Here is a 17,200-nt window from a genome sequence, read left to right as displayed (position 1 = left end):
GAGGACACAGCAAAGAGCGTACCTAAGAAAAAACACAGCATACCACAAACAAAAGGCCTCATCACAAAGAAAAATTGGGCAGTCCAGCGCAAGAAGAAGCCTCCACTTGAATCCGAAGCAACAACAGCAACAACTCCACGCAACTTCAGACACCAAGACTTGGTACCTGTGCCAAGATAAATTAGAACTCTAAAGAGACAGTAAACAGCCAGCCTCTTCTGTGCTCCGTGTATGTCTGTCTCGTTTTGTTGGGTCCTGTCTTATATATGCAGTTGTCATATTTCTATAATCTTTGTGTTTATCAATAAATTGTATTATTCAGTTTCTTAAAATGAGTGGGCTGCAGTAACACTGATATAAGTATAACGGCTGCAGATCACCTCCTACAAAGAAAAGTAACCAAAATAAAGTAGGAGGCCTTACCAAATTATTAAACAAATTACCACCATTGCCAAAGGCAATATTGAGAATTAGCCAAATGAAATTCATCTCCATCCCTGCACATGCAAATTCCATTCCGATTTTCTGATGAGGCAGTAATGTGACCACTGAGCTTCCATGTTGCTCAGGTCAAATATCCCACCCGATGAAAATTTCAAACAATAAAAATCATATAGGAAATATTTGAGGATTCTTTAACAAATTAGCTGTCACACCAAATGGGTTCCACCAAGGACGCTTATTCTCATTTCCAACTTTTTTCTGAAATGACCATTGGCCATTTTTGTACATAAAGATAGCAACGATGAAGGCCTTACCAGTGATAAGGCTGGCGCTGTGGTGCAGGGCATTCTCTCGCCGTAACAGAATAAACAGGCAGTGAGCGGTCAGCTTCATTCTGGGCTCGTCTTCGGATGAACCAGTGTAGGATGGAGCAGTGCAAAATGCAGACATCTGAGAAATGAGCACCGGGAACACAGGAATGGATCATCAAAGCAGATCATAGAAAGGCAAATTGTAAAAATTAAACTGGTGAGGCCTGGGATTTGGCCTCCTGTGGTGAAATTAACAAGCAGACCTCATTTTTTTAATATAGTGCCCGTCTATAATTAGCTTTATGAGTAGTGGTCCTTTGCTTACATGCGTAGTTTTCAATAACTGGAACCCAGGTTGCTACAATGACTTGCTCGGGGTCACACAGTGGAGGAGCCTGAACTGACTTACAGTCCAACTGCTTAACCACTAAGCCACACTGCCTGCTTGCATCAATCTGACTTGGCAGGTGTCAAATTTTACCCAGAAATGACAAAATCACTGTCTTTTATTTGTTAACCTGCTAGCTATTATAAAATAAATAAAAGCCCACTGAAAAGGCCTTACCTTGTGACTCGATATTCCCAGTGCTTGGGCTCGCTTAGTGGATAGCGGCACTCGCTTCACTCCTCGCAGCCGGAAACCACACCTGCTGCACGCGAGCAACACGTCTCCAAAGCACAAGGCCGGGATGATAGGTGACACCACGAGGAATATATCAGCTGGGGGTCAGGGGAGTGGGGAAGAAAACAAATAATAATTATTTGGTCACTGGCAAGAAATGAAACTGAGCTGGAGGAGAAATCAAAGACATGTTGTGGGAGCAGAAGTTCGCTTAAAGTGGTTCATGCAATCAGAATCTGAATACAGAAAAAAGAGAAGGGGTCCGAGTACTTTCTGAAGGCACTGTATGCGAGTTACTTCTCTCCCACTCTCAAGGACATAATTAAAAAGGGACATGCATAAAAATCAGAGGAAATCGTTGGGGGGAGCTCCAGTACCTTCAGTTATGGCGATGAGGGCTGCGGGGGGCCTTGCTGTGCTCTCCATGCTGTGGACATCAGACCTGAAATAGAGAAAAATCATCCGCTTCACAACACTGCAGTTGTTCATGTTCAACTGTAAAGTACAACATTTGAAGTAGTTCTTTTCATCAAGGAGACTTTGAATGATTAAATACTAAAAAAAAAAAGGAATGGTAAGAAATGGTGAAAAGGTTTCTGTGTTATGGAAATGGCCAAAGTGCCAGATTAGCTTGATGTTCAGGCCTCATGCATCCACTCACTGTGACAAGTTTCGGCAATGAATGTTTTAACATATCATATACTAATACTGAAACAGCTTAATAACAAAAACCTTTTCTGATGAAGATGGGCCATTTAGGCCACCACTGCTCACTATTTCCTATTTTCAAAATATTGTGTAGCGGACAGTTAAAGGTCCCAGAGGTGTTGCTCTCAACTGTTCTACTTATTTCATGTATCGACAGCTCTCTGTGTGGAAAAACTCTTTCATGTAAGTGCAAGTTGCCCTTAGAAAATTTCCACCTGTACCTCTGCATTCCTGCTTTAGAATGCGTGTACAATGACAATTCATATGACATTGTCATGTTTCAGTACACAATGCATGACAACACATTTAAGATGCATCTCTGAATCACAAGTGAACAAATTTTTGTGAGTCAGTTTACAAATCAAATGAACATGAATTGTATGACTCACTCATTCTCGGGTAATGATTTGTTCATAAATCAAATTAATGAGAATCGTGAGACTCGTTCTCGGGTAATGATTCAGTTCAAATGCAAAAGAAAAGGTTACATTACCAGTGCAGTCAATAAATCGGTCCAAAAAGTATGCACTAAAGTAAAGCCGAAAGCAGAATTACAATAAAACAGAGTTTTCGTTTGCCGATTTTGACATAGTTTGATCTCAAAAGAACTCATAAGTGAAGCAAGTCAAGAGTCAGTCAGTACTGGCATATGCACTTTAAACATCTACAGTGGAACCACAGTTCATGAACATCTCGGTACATGTACAAATTGGTTTACGACCAAAAAGTTTGCCAAACTTTTGCCTCGGTTCACGACCACACACTCGGTATACGAACAAGCCAGTTTCCCTTTCGGTTTGTGCGCGCCAATAATTTCCGCACGTGTTGCATTGTTCTCGGTCAGACGTGTGTGTGTGCTTTCGCTGTGAACTCTTTGTGCTCTACAGTATTTCGTGTGCTTTTGCAGTAAAACATGGCTTCAAAGCACTGTAACCTCCTCTCGACTCAGTTCCTCCTCACTTCACGCCAGAACTCGACTCATGCAAGGTTAGTTTTCTTGGTGGTTTATGGTTAGTTTTTGTATTACAGATTTTTCAAATGTTCATTTTTCGGTTCGTAGCGTGAATTGTTGCAATGTTACTTTTCTTGGTTGTTTATTAAGTTACGGATTTTTCAAATGTTCATTTTTTTTCCCTGCGATCAGGTTGTAAGGCTATAGCGCGAACTGCTGCAATGTTACTTTCTTGGTTGCTTGTGGTTGGTTTTTAAATAAAGTTCGGATTTGTTCAAATGTTCGTTTTTTTTTTCCCCTGTGCTTAAAACTCATTAAAAAAAAAAGCGTTTATACAGCGATTGGGTCGTAAGGCTATAGCACGAACTCTTGCACCTGATGTTAGTTTTCTCTGTTGTTCAAGATTTTCTCTGTGTTATTCAATGTTTTTACATTTAGTTTACTATTACGATGTGCATTCTATGGTGTAATTAACTATATTTGTGCTTAAAAATCTTTAAAAATATATATTTACATACAGTTCGTACCGTCTGGAATGGATTATTTGTATTTACATATAATCCTATGGGGGAAAATTGCTTCGGTTCACGACCAAATCGGTTTGTGACCAGAGTTTTGGAATGAATTATGGTCGTGAACCGAGGTTCCACTGTACCAACATTAACGAAATGAAAGACGCTGATGACGTCACGCAGGACATGGATGAACTTTAGCACTCTCAGTGAGCTCCACCAATTTGATTGGTCTGTGCTTGCGAATCGATTTGTATGATTCACTGAGATACTCAAAAAGAATGAATCATTTGCAAGTCGCCCAATCGTCAGCTCCTATGTAACCCATCATCCAATTAGCCTTCTGTTTACGGTCTTATTGAGGCGAGTTGACTAGGAATTTCTTGTAAAAATAAAGTTTGCCGGTCTTCTCTACCTTTCTATCCTTGCAATGCCCAGAGAAAAGGTTATCCCCAACTTAAGAGCTCTCATGATTCTCTTGAAGTACACTTTTTGCTCCACAATACCACCACAGTCTGCATTTCAGTCTGCTGATTAGCATGTGCAAGCAAGTTTTCAACTGTACTTTACTTGCTCCCTCAACACTAGCTACAAAGCCAAGAAAGCCCAGCAGTGTCTTTAATTCCTACAAAGGCTGAGGAAGATTCATCTCCCACCACCCATGCTCACAACCTTCTATAGAAGGACTACTGAGAGTATCCTGAGCAGCTGCATCACATTCTCATTTGGGAATTACACCATCATGGATCGCAAGACCCTGCAGTGGATAATGAAGACAGATGAAAAGATCATCAGAGGCTCTCTTCCCTCCATCATGAACATGTACTCTACACACTGCATTTGCAAAGCTACCAGCATTGTGGAGGATCCAATGCACCCTTCAAATAAACTATTTACCCTCCTGCCATCTGGAAAAAGGTACGAAGCATTCAGGCCTTCACTACTAGAACATGTAGTAGTTTCCTTTCTCAAGCCATAAGACTCCTAAACACTAAGGGACCAGACTGAAGACACAGATACACCATCCCACTCAGCTAGATCAATTACTAGCTGGCCCCAGCGGCTCTGCCCACATAATAGTGAAAAAGGACAAACTTTAAAAACCAATAAAAAGAAAATGAATTCTGGCCAAGCATGAGGTAGGTACACTCCAACATCAAACGTTGCCACTGTATCTGATCGTGTTCAGCTCTAATGGGAGAGCATCCCCCACGTGGGGAGAAAAGCATGTGGTCGTGATCACCAGCTACCCACTAAAACAGACGTAGCTCTGATCTCTCTCACAAAAACGTCAAAACGTTAGTCCTTAACAATCTGTAGATGATAATGTCTGTTGAACAAACAGGTATTGCTAACTAATGGGAGGCAAAGTACGTTCCAATACGTGGCGAGAGGAAGACCGACTCGAACAGAGGCTGGCGTGGGAGTGAGGTGGGAGTGAGGTGGGACCCACCCCACCCTCCCTTCGTTCCACAGCCTCTCTCTCTGATTCATGTAAATAAATCGGTACCACAAGTGAACTCTGATTCTTAGCGCGATGAGAGAAGTTGCAAAATGAACCGGAATGTTCAAGCAAATTATAGAAAAAAAAAAATTAATCCGTTAAGTAGTTCTCTTTGGACAGACAGATGTTGGATTTATATTATATATGGAAGATATATATATATTATATATATATATATATATATATATATATATATATATATATATATATACAGTACTGTGCAAAAGTTTTAGGCGGGTGTGAAAAAATGCTGTAAACAAAGAATGCTTTCACAAATGGAAGTGTTAATCATTTATTTTCATCAATCAACAAAATGCAGTGAATGAATAAAAGAGAAATCGAAATCAAATCAATATTTGGTGTGACTAACCTTTGCCTTCAAAACAGCATCAATTCTTCTAGGTACACTTGCACAGTTTTTGAAAGAACTCGGCTGGTAGGTTGTTCAAAACATCTTGGAGAACTAAGCACAGATCTTCTGTGGATGTAGGCTTCCTCACATCCTTCTTTCTCTTCATGTAATCCCAGACACACTCGATGATGTTGAGATCAGGGCTCTGTGGGGGCCATACCATCACTTCCAGGACTTCTTGTTCTTCTTTACACTGAAGATAGTTCTTAATGACTTTGTCTGTATGTTTGGGGTCGTTGTCCTGCTGCAGAATAAATCTGAGGCCAATCATACACCTCCCTGATGGTACTGCATGATGGATAAGTATCTGCCTGTATTTCTCAGCATTGAAAACACCATTAATCCTGACCAAATCTCCAACTCCATTAGCAGAAATGCAGCCCCAAACTTTCAAGGAACCTCCACCATGCTTCACTGTTGCCTGCAGACACTCATTATTGTACCGCTCTCCAGCCCTTCGACGAACAAACTGCCTTCTGCTACAGCCAAATATTTCATATTTTGACTCATCAGTCCAGTGCACCTGCTGCCATTTTTCTGCACCCCAGTTCCTATGTTTTCGTGCATACTTGAGTTGCTTGGCCTTGTTTCCATGTCGGAGGTATGGCTTTTTGGTTGCAACTCTTCCATGAAGACCACTTCTGGCCAGACTTCTCCAGACAGTAGATGGGTGTACCTGGGTCCCACTGGTTTCTGCCAGTTCTGAGCTGATGGCACTGCTTGACATCTTCCAATTTCGAAGGGTAATAAGCTTGATGTGTCTCATCTGCTGCACTAAGTTTCCTTGGCCGACCACTGCGTCTACAATCCTCAGCGTTGCCCGTTTCTTTGTGCTTCTTCAAAAGAGCTTGAACAGCACATCTTGAAACCCCAGTCTGCTTTGAAATCTTTGTCTGGGAGAGACCTTGCTGATGCAGTAGAACTACCTTGTGTCTTGTTGCTGTGCTCAATCTTGCCATGACATGAAACTGTCTTCCACAACCTCACCTTGGTAGCAGAGTTTGGCTGTTCCTCACCCAGTTTTAAGCTTCCTACACAGCTGTTTCTGTTTCAGTTAGTGACTGTGTTTCAACCTATGTGTGACATTGATGATCATTAGCACCTGTTTGGTAGAATTGGTTGATCAGACACCTGACTAGAATCCTACAAAATCCCTGACTTTGTGCAAGTGGACCTATAAGAATTGATGCTGGTTTGAAGGCAAAAGGTAGTAACACCAAATATTGATTTGATTTCGATTTTTCTTTTGTTCGCTCACTTTGCATTTTGTAAATTGATAACAATAAACAATCATTATTTATATTTCTGAAAGCATTCTTTGTTTACAGCATTTTTTCACACCTGCCGAAAACTTTTGCACAGTACTGTACAATCCATATAGATATAGGGCAATATATAAAATATTATATATATTATATATACACACACACATACTGTACATACACACACATACACAGAGAGAGAGAGAGAAATTATTATTTTTCAGTTACCTTCTTTTTACTTCTAGTGTCATGTTTACGTCTTTTCTTTCTATTAAGATATTGTCATATTTGGCACAACCTGCTGTATTTTTGCACCCTTAGAAATCATAAATGTGTAATGCTTGACACGGCACTGTCTTGTAATGTTTGCTCATGCTTGCACACATCCACTTTATGTTGTTATGTGTAGTTTTTTAATGGTCTTGTGTTCTAGGTAGCACTGTGGTCCTACAGGAACATTTTTTCATTTCACTATGTGCTGTATTAACTGTATATGGTTGAAATGACAATAAAAGATGTAAACTTATAGCCCTAATGTACTTATGCCTTCTTTTATTAACCTTCAGTCTTTTGACTTCTAAACTATGGACATACCAAGCAAACCTAAGGTGCCTTTGTGTGCCTTAGTAAGAACAAAGATGTCTAGTCCTGAGCTGAAGCCCACAAATGTTCAATCCCCCATTTTGTTGTTATGCAGACCTGGATACCGGAAGCCTCTTGTCATTCTGCAATCCAACCTTAATAATGCCATCTTCGGGGACACGTCCCCCAAACCATGTGCACAGCTCCGACTGGATGTGGCTGCCTAGGCGAGGAGAGTAGAAGAAAGCTTGGTCTGGAGGGCAGTACATGGCATTGATGGAATTTGGATCAGTCATGCCAGCCAGCACAGAGTCAGAAGGCCCTGCTATATCCTGCCAGACAGAGATGGCCCTTGGACCCCTGAAAGCGAGGGCCAGGACCGGCTGGGGCCTCTCCTGTTGGTCTAGATTTGTGCACAGCTTTCCTGTGGTCAAAAAAAAAAAAAAAAAAAAAAAAAGACAGGACATGCACAATATATCTGGTTGTTGTCTCACAGCACACTAGCATCCAATCAGGGCTCTGATATCAATTACCTGCACTGGATAAGAAAGGCTCATGTGGAGGGTACAACAAGCGGAGACCACACATGTCCAAGCTTGACATTAGCATCAGTTGCAAAGTATGGTGAGTTGCCAGTGGCTCCCTAAAGAATGCTTTGGATGCCAGAGTCATAGCAACCTACAATTAATTCAAGAGTTAGTAATGCATGCTTGGGTCAGGGATATTTGTAAAATGGAAAGAAATCTCTTTAGAGCAGTGGTTTTCAAAGTGAGTTCCATGGACCACTGGTGGTCTGCAAACATCAGCCACTTGGTCTGTGGGCAGACCTAGTCTTCTTCCTTCGAAGAACTTTCCTACTGACAAGGCCACATGAAACAACTTTTAAGATGCCCTGTCTGACTTTCTTGCAGACAATAACAACATCTACAGTACGTTTACCCTAACGTCTTCCCTCTTCAATCCTTTACTGCAGGCCAGAATGGCAATTCCCAGTCTCAATATGAGAATTAGCCTGCAGCACAGAATGAAGCTAAGAAGCAGTATAAATCTGTGCTGATGTTTTGTTGTCTTTCTTAACGCACCTTCCAAAGGCAGAGCAGCAGGACCAACTTCAACTAAGGAGGTCCATCCTGATGAGCGGCCCTGTTCTGGTTTATTAACTCAATATTTCAGTTTGTGCACCAACTCTTCTTCTTTGCACCTCAGGTTATTATAGTACTTTCCACAGGAGTACATGCAACAAAAGAATGTTATCATTGTAACACAGTATTTACAGTAACAAGTGGCTGTTGGTCATAGGTGGTCCTCCCTATCTTTGACTTTGACAAAGTGGTCCCTGGCCCAAAACACTTTGAGAACCACTAGTTTAGGGCGCTAACCAGACATAGCTTTGCTCACCTCCATTTCCAAATGCTGCCTGTCTTCAGCTTCACCTGATGTCACACAAATTTCTTCTTCGGTCTCAATGGTCTGCCAGTAAAATCCAACTGGCACGTCAAACACGCTTCCCACAGCCTTCCAAATAAAAAACAAAAAAAGACATTTGGATATGTTGCGGTGTATTCTAGACTTTCCATTACTAAAGAAGCAATACATAGCCAAAAAGACAAGACTGTGCCCTCCACTGATTTAGGAAGCGGTGAAGGTCTTCAACACCAGCAGGTACCTTGAGATGACCAGATGAAGCCTTGGAATATTACTAATTTTTACAATAAACATGGGTAGATCAAACGTTTTGAACCCAAACCTTAAGGGAGCATTCAATGGTGTTGACTTTGTGGTCAAAGTTAGCAACTGTCTACTAAAACCTGCAGATTTCTAGCATTTGCAGTTTCCTATGTATGTTTTAAGGACCAAGTCAACCTGGAAGCCAAACACCACAAAATCAAATATGATGTTGTCATTGAACTTCTAAATCTAGAGAACAATACTCCTTTGGAGATTCATCCTTGCCTTATCAACAGATGTTGGACACCCTCACATGTAATAGTCATGATAAGACAACGCACACACAGTCTTATCATTATGAGGGTCTTCTCAGCCCCACAGCACAAAATTAAAGATTTTGGTCCAGAATGATGTTAATTTGATGCCCACTGCCCAAAACATGTGGCCCAGTCAAGCTGGAGCTCAATTGTAATGTTCGCAGGTTGGATCTTGACCTGGAAACATTTTCGACAATTTTAAGCAAGATAGGTGTGCTCAATATATAATTTTGAGTTGAATAATTCCATGCTTTGCACATATGGAGCTCGAGTGAATTCTCTGCATTGCTACCTTCTACTCCTTTTCTGAGATGTTGAGTGAGAGATCCTTTTCCCACTGGATCTTTGAAAGGGAGGGACTGTACAATAGTTTTATATATTACAGAAATGCTGTCAGAGTCCTCAAGACTGAGCAAAATTTTTTCCGGCATAGAGTTAGGTGGGAGGTGAGGAAAATTGGGCAAGTTTTGTTTAACAAAGTTTCTAATTTGAAGCTAGTGAAAGAAATGTGTTGCTGGAAAATTAAATTTGGAGTGTAATTGTTTGTAGGATGCATACCTGGTGGCATAGATCGTGGACTATCTTACAGACAGACCTCAGTATGTGCGTCTCGGGAACTGCAGGTCTGACATTGTGGTCAGCACCACAGGAGCGCCGCAGGGGACTGTGCTTTCTCCAGTCCTGTTCAGCCTATATACATCGGAGTTCCAATACAACTCGGAGTCCTGCCACGAGCAAAGGTTTGCTGACGACACTGCTATCGTGGGCTGCATCAGGAGTGGGCAGGAGGAGGAGTATAGGAACCTCATCAAGGACTTTGTTAAATGGTGCGACTCAAACCACCTACAACTGAACACCAGCAAAACCAAGGAGCTAGTCGTGGATTTTAGGAGGTCCAGGCCCCTCATGGACCCCGTGATCATCAGAGGTGACTGTGTACAGAGGGTACAGACCTATAAATACCTGGGAGTGTAGCTGGATGATAAATTGGACTGGACTGCCAATACTGATGCTCTGTGTAAGAAAGGACAGAGCCGACTATACTTCCTTAGATGGCTGGCGTCCTTCAACATCTGCAATAAGATGCTGCAGATGTTCTACCAGACGGTTGTGGCGAGCGCCCTCTTCTACGCGGTGGTGTGCTGGGGAAGCAGCATAAAGAAGAGGGACACCTCACGCCTGGACAAACTGGTGAGGAATGCAGGCTCTATTGTAGGCATGGAGCTGGACAGTTTGACATCTGTGGCAGAGCGACGGGCACTGAGCAGGCTCCTGTCAATCATGGAGAATCCACTGCATCCACTGAACAGTGTCACCTCCAGACAGAGGAGCAGCTTCAGCAACAGACTGCTGTCACCGTCCTGCTCCACTGACAGACTGAGGAGATCGTTCCTCCCCCACACTATGTGACTCTTCAATTCCACCTGGGGGGGTAAACGTTAACATTATACAAAGTTATTGTCTGTCTGTTATACCTGCATTGTTATCACTCTTTAATTTAATATTGTTCTTTATCAGAATGCTGCTGCTGGAGTATGTGAATTTCCCCTTGGGATTAATAAAGTATCTATCTATCTATCTAAGACGTTGTCTACGTACAGATCTCTAAAGTAATTTAATACTGAATGTTTTCCAGACATTAAAAACTGTGTACATTTGAGAGGGTGGGAAAAGGTGGTTCTCGTGCAGAGGTGCCACAGATAAAAGCTTCTCTATCTTAAAATACTTCTTACATTGGTTCCATATTCTAAGTGAGTGAAGCACAATTGGGTGCTTGTATTTATTAACTTGTAATTATTGGGGTGCAAAGCAAGGAATATAAAGAAGTCTTATTTTCTATCCTAACGGTTCAGTCGACATTGAGCTCTGTGTTTCCACTTCTACTTACTGCATTACCTTTTTGTCAGGATTGATGGCGATGAAGCTGCTCAGTCGTGCCGCTGGCAGGTCAACGCCAATGAAGTGAGCCTGCTTGGCAAGATGCCACTTGAGCTCCTCTGCCCACGGGATCACACTGCACAAGGACGTTTTGGATAAGAATTTGGAGACTCGCTGGTAAAACAGAGAAGATGCCTTCTCCTCCTCACGGTGCTGTGGGGAGACAGAAACAGAAATAGCTTCTTCACACAGATCAGACAGGAGACGGACAGGTAAGTGCCCCAGAACGGGAGCCTCAAGGTTTGATAAAATAACCAGACATCCGCTGTGATCTCGGACAACATCGAGACATCAATATATTTTAGCTGTAAGGTGAGAGTTACACCGTGGTCAGCTCTCTTTTATCTCCATTTTTTGCTAAGCTGGCCTCTTTATAGGATTTGCCTGTCCTCCCAGAATCCCTGTGGGTGTTTCTTCTGACTAATCAGGGTGTATTTGCTGGAGAACAATATTTTCCCAAAGTGCAGTTTTCTTGCAGACCCCATCAGGTTCCAGATAAGAATTTTTTGTTAATTACTACTTTAGGGAATGTGATTTGGGGTTGGGAGGGTTGGAGGCATTCATCAGTGTATGTGTAACCAGTTTTAAAAGGACATTCTATAAGCCAGCTAGCCTGAGATGAAAGGTCTACAATTTTACCCTAGAGAGGGAATGGGGGTCACGATGAAACAGAACTGGCATGAAGTTCACAGCCGGCTTATTCCATTGGGTTGTGGCTGATTAAGATCGGTCACTGAATCAGGAGAGCCTTTCTGTGCCGTGACTCCCTATTGGTCCATGACATGTGACAAGAAACCAAAGGACTGGCATTGATTTGGTCTCTGTGCCTCTTTATCACTCTCTCACTGCCAATTCATATTGTGAGCAGACCCTCTCTCTCTCTCTCTCTCTCTCTCTCTCTTTCAGCAGCCATACGCAGACAGGCAACTATAATTTTATGTTCCATCTGAAACTACACATCTAGCGCAATCAGGGTGAACTGTTTGTAAAGCCTCATCCTTTTTGTTTTTATATAGATCTAGTTATAATAAAACTTACTATCTATATACAGTATAGTACACGTGTAAATATCTAACCTTTTTCTCTTGCCTGTTCGCGAATACATGAGTTTCCTCCGCAGGGTGTCTGGGCTCTCCCTTAAAGATAGGGTGAGAAGCTCAGTGATCCGGGAAGGGCTCAGAGTAGAGCCGCTGCTCCTCTGCATCGAGAGGAGTCAGATGAGGTGGCTCGGGCATATGATCAAGATGCCTCCTGGACACCTCCCTGGTGAGGTGTTCCGGGCATGTCTAACTGGGATGAGACCCCGGGGAAGACCCAGGACACGCTGGAGGGACTGTCTCCCGGCTGGCCTGGGAACGCCTTGGGATTCTCCCAGAAGAGCTAGAAGAAGTGGCTGGGGAGAGGGAAGTCTGGGCATCTCTGCCCAAGCTGCTGCCCTTGCGACCCGACCTCGGATAAGCGGAAGAGGATGGATGGATGGATGTTCAGGTACTCGTTGTGATAGCCTGGATCATTGATTAAAAAGGGAATGGCCCACGGGGATGGGCTATAGCTGGGGTTTGAGGACCTTTTATTAAAGTCTACATAATAAAGAGTATAAATAGGAATAGGGTCACCCTAGGACCCTAACACAACCAAACAAAGTCCAAACTGAAACTCCACTCACACGTGCTGGCCTGCCACGATGCTGGCCTTGCCGGTGTCCTCCTTCATGCGACGCTGCACACACGTAGAGTGCCAAGCCTTCCTCTCTCCAGAGCTGCTGAATTCCAGCCACCCAAAAAGGAGCCACTTGGTCAACGTCTGCAGATTTGGCTTGGCCCCAAGATGGAGTTTCATTCTGAAATTATACAGCATGTATTAAAAAACAATATCAAGTGATCACAGTAAAGCAATAGAATCAGAAGATGAGACAATTCATTCCAAACGTAGACACTTCATTTATGGTTACATATAAGTATGCCCTTATATTTCATCTCATTTCTTATTTTTGCTCCATCTTAATTGGCATTAAGAAAACTAACTATAATTAGACCCCCCCCCCCCCATAAGACTTCCAAAATTATTAATTTTATAATTTGCCAAGCTTGCTTCTGAAATTGACTTGTCTTTGCATGTGTCCAGAATTAAACCCCAGCCCTTTCTGCAGAATGGACACAATGACAGTAGAGTTACACAAGAGCTTCTGTAGCCAGAAAGGTGGCCACTGTTGTTATCTGTCACTCTGGGTTCTTGTCACTTGCACACTGAAAATGGCTAAGACCCCCAACCCCCATACATTCACTATCCACTATGAAAGACATCCCACTACTGACACCACTACCAGAACTGTGATTGGCTTTTGCCAATAAACAGTTTACCACCATTTGGAATCCAGTCATAGCCCTTCTGCTAACAACTTCTCCATGGTGCAGACATACTGGTAGCTTTTCTGGGTGAGCTAAAGAATAAGCTCTGTAGGTTGGGTAACGTCCATCATAATTATGAAAGGCTCACGCTCTGATCAGTGCATAATATGCTGTCTTGGGCATTAGTATCTCCCTTCTACATAGCATCATAGTACTCAACATTAGTTCCATCTTTGGTACAGTTGAAGGAATGAACCATCTTCAAGTTCTACATTATTTAACCCTCCGATATAAGAAAATCATCTAGTAGCATATGCCTTTAATTAACAACCTCTTCATCTATTCAAAGAATCCATCGAATGTAACTCTTTGATGTAAAAATTTAGATAACAAGCTGTCAGTCTGGACAATGCACCAGAGCACAGCTCTGCCAACTCCAAGGATATAAATTTGATCCAAGTGGGAGTCAAAATCTCTTCTGTTAAAGAATCTGAAAGACCCATAATTTGGATTCTACAGTACTCACTTCAGTTTGTCTCCCATCTGGGATTAAACCCCAATCCTTACAACTACAGCCATGGTCTGGAACTGACACACAAGTGACCTAACCCGAAATGCTAAAGAATAATTTCTCTTGGCTGGTGAGCTAAAATTGTTGTCTGTGTTCACAAACATCTTCAACAGCGTGACATCCTCCAGCTTTAAATTCATCATCTGTGGCAGGGGGGCATCCCACTTTTGCCACTCTTGTAACTAAGATTAAGTTCTCCCTTAGCACCTTTCAGAAGTTTTCCAAGAAAAAGCCTAGCACCACCATGGAGTGGACACAAATGACCTAAGCAGCTGAATTAAACACGATTATTGTGGGATATTCTACTCTCATATTGAGCAGTGATGTATTCTTCTCCATATGCAGTAAATTGACCATTTTCAGTGAAAAGTATCCCACTTCTTACACCATTATATCCGAGGTTTGGCTCACCCTTAGTGGCAGCTAAGGTTAGCCCCACCAAATTAAATGCTAAGTGGTGTAGGAGTACCAGACAAAATGAGTGAAATGTGTTCAGTAGTTCAGGCAGTTAGAATCAGTGCTATCTGCAGGTGTTGTGGACTCATAGATGAAGTTCTGTTACAAAACATTTCTACATAAACAACTTACCAAAGAAAGGAGCCAGGTGAGCAAAGCATTGTAGACATTGCATCCCATCAAGACTGAATCTAGGCTGCTGGCAGTGGTCTGGCCAATGGCTGCTGCCTGCCCCGGATTTGAAAGGCGAATGGTCAGCAGCAGAGTTTCTCTGCTCCCAATGTCTGGAGGCAAAGTGTGTATGAAAGGAGAAAACGAGGCTTCCTGAAAAGCAGAAGGATTCTTTTATCATGCCATACTACAACCATTTTTATTTTTGGATCTCTCTTTCAGAGATACATGACAGAATGAAGCTTTTCATACAACCTGATCCCAATTCCTAACACCTCATTTTTAAAACAGCTGTTTCCAACATTGAAAGGAAGACATTCTGAATGCTCAATTATTTTACAACCTGGGAAAGGATGCTGAGCCGACACCTCAGGCTATTGATTACTTTAGCAATTGAGTTTATGGCATGGGAAAGGGAAACAGGCAATATCAAAGAACTTTATTATTTGGGAAAGAGTTTGAGCAAAATTCATCAATTACATTGACAGCCAGCCAATCAGGTGCATGTGTTGTGAAACCAAGGCATGATATTTCATAATAAATATGCCTTGGTTTGGAAGAGGAGCAGAAGGAGGAGAAGAAGGAGAGGAGAAGACGAAAGAGAAGAAGGAGAAGAAGAGGAACAGACGAAGACGGCATTGGTCGTCAGAAAGGCATCATGAACATCGATTGCTAAATCAAACGCCTCCCTGGGACATTCATCCTTGTCATCTGTAACTTTTTCGTAAGCTTTTCCTAAAGACTATATACATTCAGACTTTTCTATCAGTACCTATTTTCTACTATTCTTTGTTCCAGTGGTATTATTATTATTCTTGAAATAAATATCATGCTGCTTTTAACTTTCTATGCTTTGTCTTAATGTCTAGAGTGATTGAATTAAGTTAGATTTCTTTGAGCACCTGGTGTAGCCAGATTTTTGCCATTATTTCTGTGCTGCGAGGTTTATAAGGCTGAGAGTGAGGGCACAACTCAAAAGAAGGGACAGTATGATAAAAAGAAGGTATTCTTGGCTGATAAATGGCCTATAGTCAAGAGTGCTGAGTCTTTGTATGTTTAAATGTATTCTTGTAGACCAAAAGTAATATTTAGGTCTGAGATATCACTAAAACATCGTATGTTGTTCGTGCCGATAATAAGTAAGTCTCTTGAAGTGCTGAGTGACAGGCTGATGTGTGGTTTAAAGTGCTAAGGGTTAATCAACGTGTGTGTGTCATTCATGGGGCACTGTTGTGGTTAGGGTGTGTGTGTTTATCTATGTGTGTGTGTGTGTTCATTTTAAAGTGCAAAAGTAGACCAACCCGATAACGAACCTGACGAGAACATTTACCCTTGAGAAAACAGGTAAAGGGTAAGTAGAGGGAAATACTACGATAATACACTGGTACCGACTTAGATTTTTTATATGAATCTTGTGACCTCTCTTCAGCTTGACAATTGATCTTTGGACTTTGTGTATTTCAGCTTATGCAGCGGCGGACTTCCCCTTCAGAAATGTCTCAGAAAATCGGTGCCCCTTGATTTATTAATTTAGTCAGTTTTCACATTTTATGGAACGTTACGGAGAAGGGCGACAGGACGACTACAATGTAGGTTTAATCATTCTTCCTGACTTTAGTACATTTTTCTGCATGGTTAGATGTTATTTCCTGAAGTTAGGAAAGTGAGGGAATCTTTTGGTATTATTATTTTTATATTGTATTATGACTGGAGTGATGCTATTCATTTTGACATACTCTGTTAATCCTTAAGAGGAAATTGTCTTTTCACATGACCTTTTGGTGGGGTGGACCAGTCAGTCATTTTCTAACTCACTTATTCCTGAACAGGGTTGCGGGGGTCTGCAGGAGCCTATCCCAGCTAGCACAGGGCACAAGGCAGGAGCAAAGCCTGGACAGGGTGCCAGTCCATCAAAAGGCAAACACACACACACACACACACACAGACCCCAACCGCACACCAGGGCCAAGTTAGGATCTCCAATTCACGCAACCTGCATGTCTTTGGACTGTGGGAGGAAAACCATGCTGACACGGGGAGAACTTGCCAAATTCAGGTCTATAGGGAAAACCCGGGATGTGAACCCTGGTCTCCTTACTGCAAGTCAGCAGCACTACCACTGTGCCACCGTGCAGGCAGGGCAAAGCACAGGGTCGTAATTATTATTATTAGCTGTAGTATTCAACATCATCCAGCCTTCTCCGTTAAGGTGTTAAGCTCAGAGATATAATAATAATAATAATAATAATAATAATAATACAAAGGCGCCTTTCTAAGCACTCAAGGTCACCGAACAAACAATAAATAAAAAGCACATTATAAACAGAACAAAAATTACCAGAAAATATAAGAAGTTAAAACCAAACAAAGCCATTGTAATCTTGGAGAAAAAGCCATTTTGAACAGATGGGTTTTAAGTTTA

At 42.0% G+C, this 17,200-nt stretch overlaps 1 protein-coding gene across 3 annotated transcripts in view; it reads right to left on the bottom strand.

Moving 5' to 3' along the window:
- Positions 1–17,200, bottom strand: part of LOC114661122 (dynein axonemal assembly factor 8) — a 55,774-nt gene that overhangs the window by 21,197 nt on the left and 17,377 nt on the right. For all 3 annotated transcript variants that reach the window (XM_028814264.2, XM_028814265.2, XM_028814267.2), the window contains exons 11-19: positions 14,740–14,931; positions 12,899–13,072; positions 11,191–11,385; positions 8,708–8,824; positions 7,843–7,987; positions 7,427–7,733; positions 1,755–1,819; positions 1,321–1,475; positions 759–894 (exon numbers count right to left, since the gene is read on the bottom strand). In XM_028814264.2, coding sequence (XP_028670097.2) covers positions 759–894; positions 1,321–1,475; positions 1,755–1,819; positions 7,427–7,733; positions 7,843–7,987; positions 8,708–8,824; positions 11,191–11,385; positions 12,899–13,072; positions 14,740–14,931 — 1,486 coding nt within the window. The remainder of the gene's footprint in view (positions 1–758; positions 895–1,320; positions 1,476–1,754; positions 1,820–7,426; positions 7,734–7,842; positions 7,988–8,707; positions 8,825–11,190; positions 11,386–12,898; positions 13,073–14,739; positions 14,932–17,200) is intronic.

This window comes from Erpetoichthys calabaricus, chromosome 11 (genome assembly GCF_900747795.2).
Source record: "Erpetoichthys calabaricus chromosome 11, fErpCal1.3, whole genome shotgun sequence".
Taxonomy (NCBI): domain Eukaryota; kingdom Metazoa; phylum Chordata; class Cladistia; order Polypteriformes; family Polypteridae; genus Erpetoichthys; species Erpetoichthys calabaricus.
Note: the sequence above shows the minus strand (reverse complement) of the source record. Positions and strands in the feature narration are given on the sequence as shown.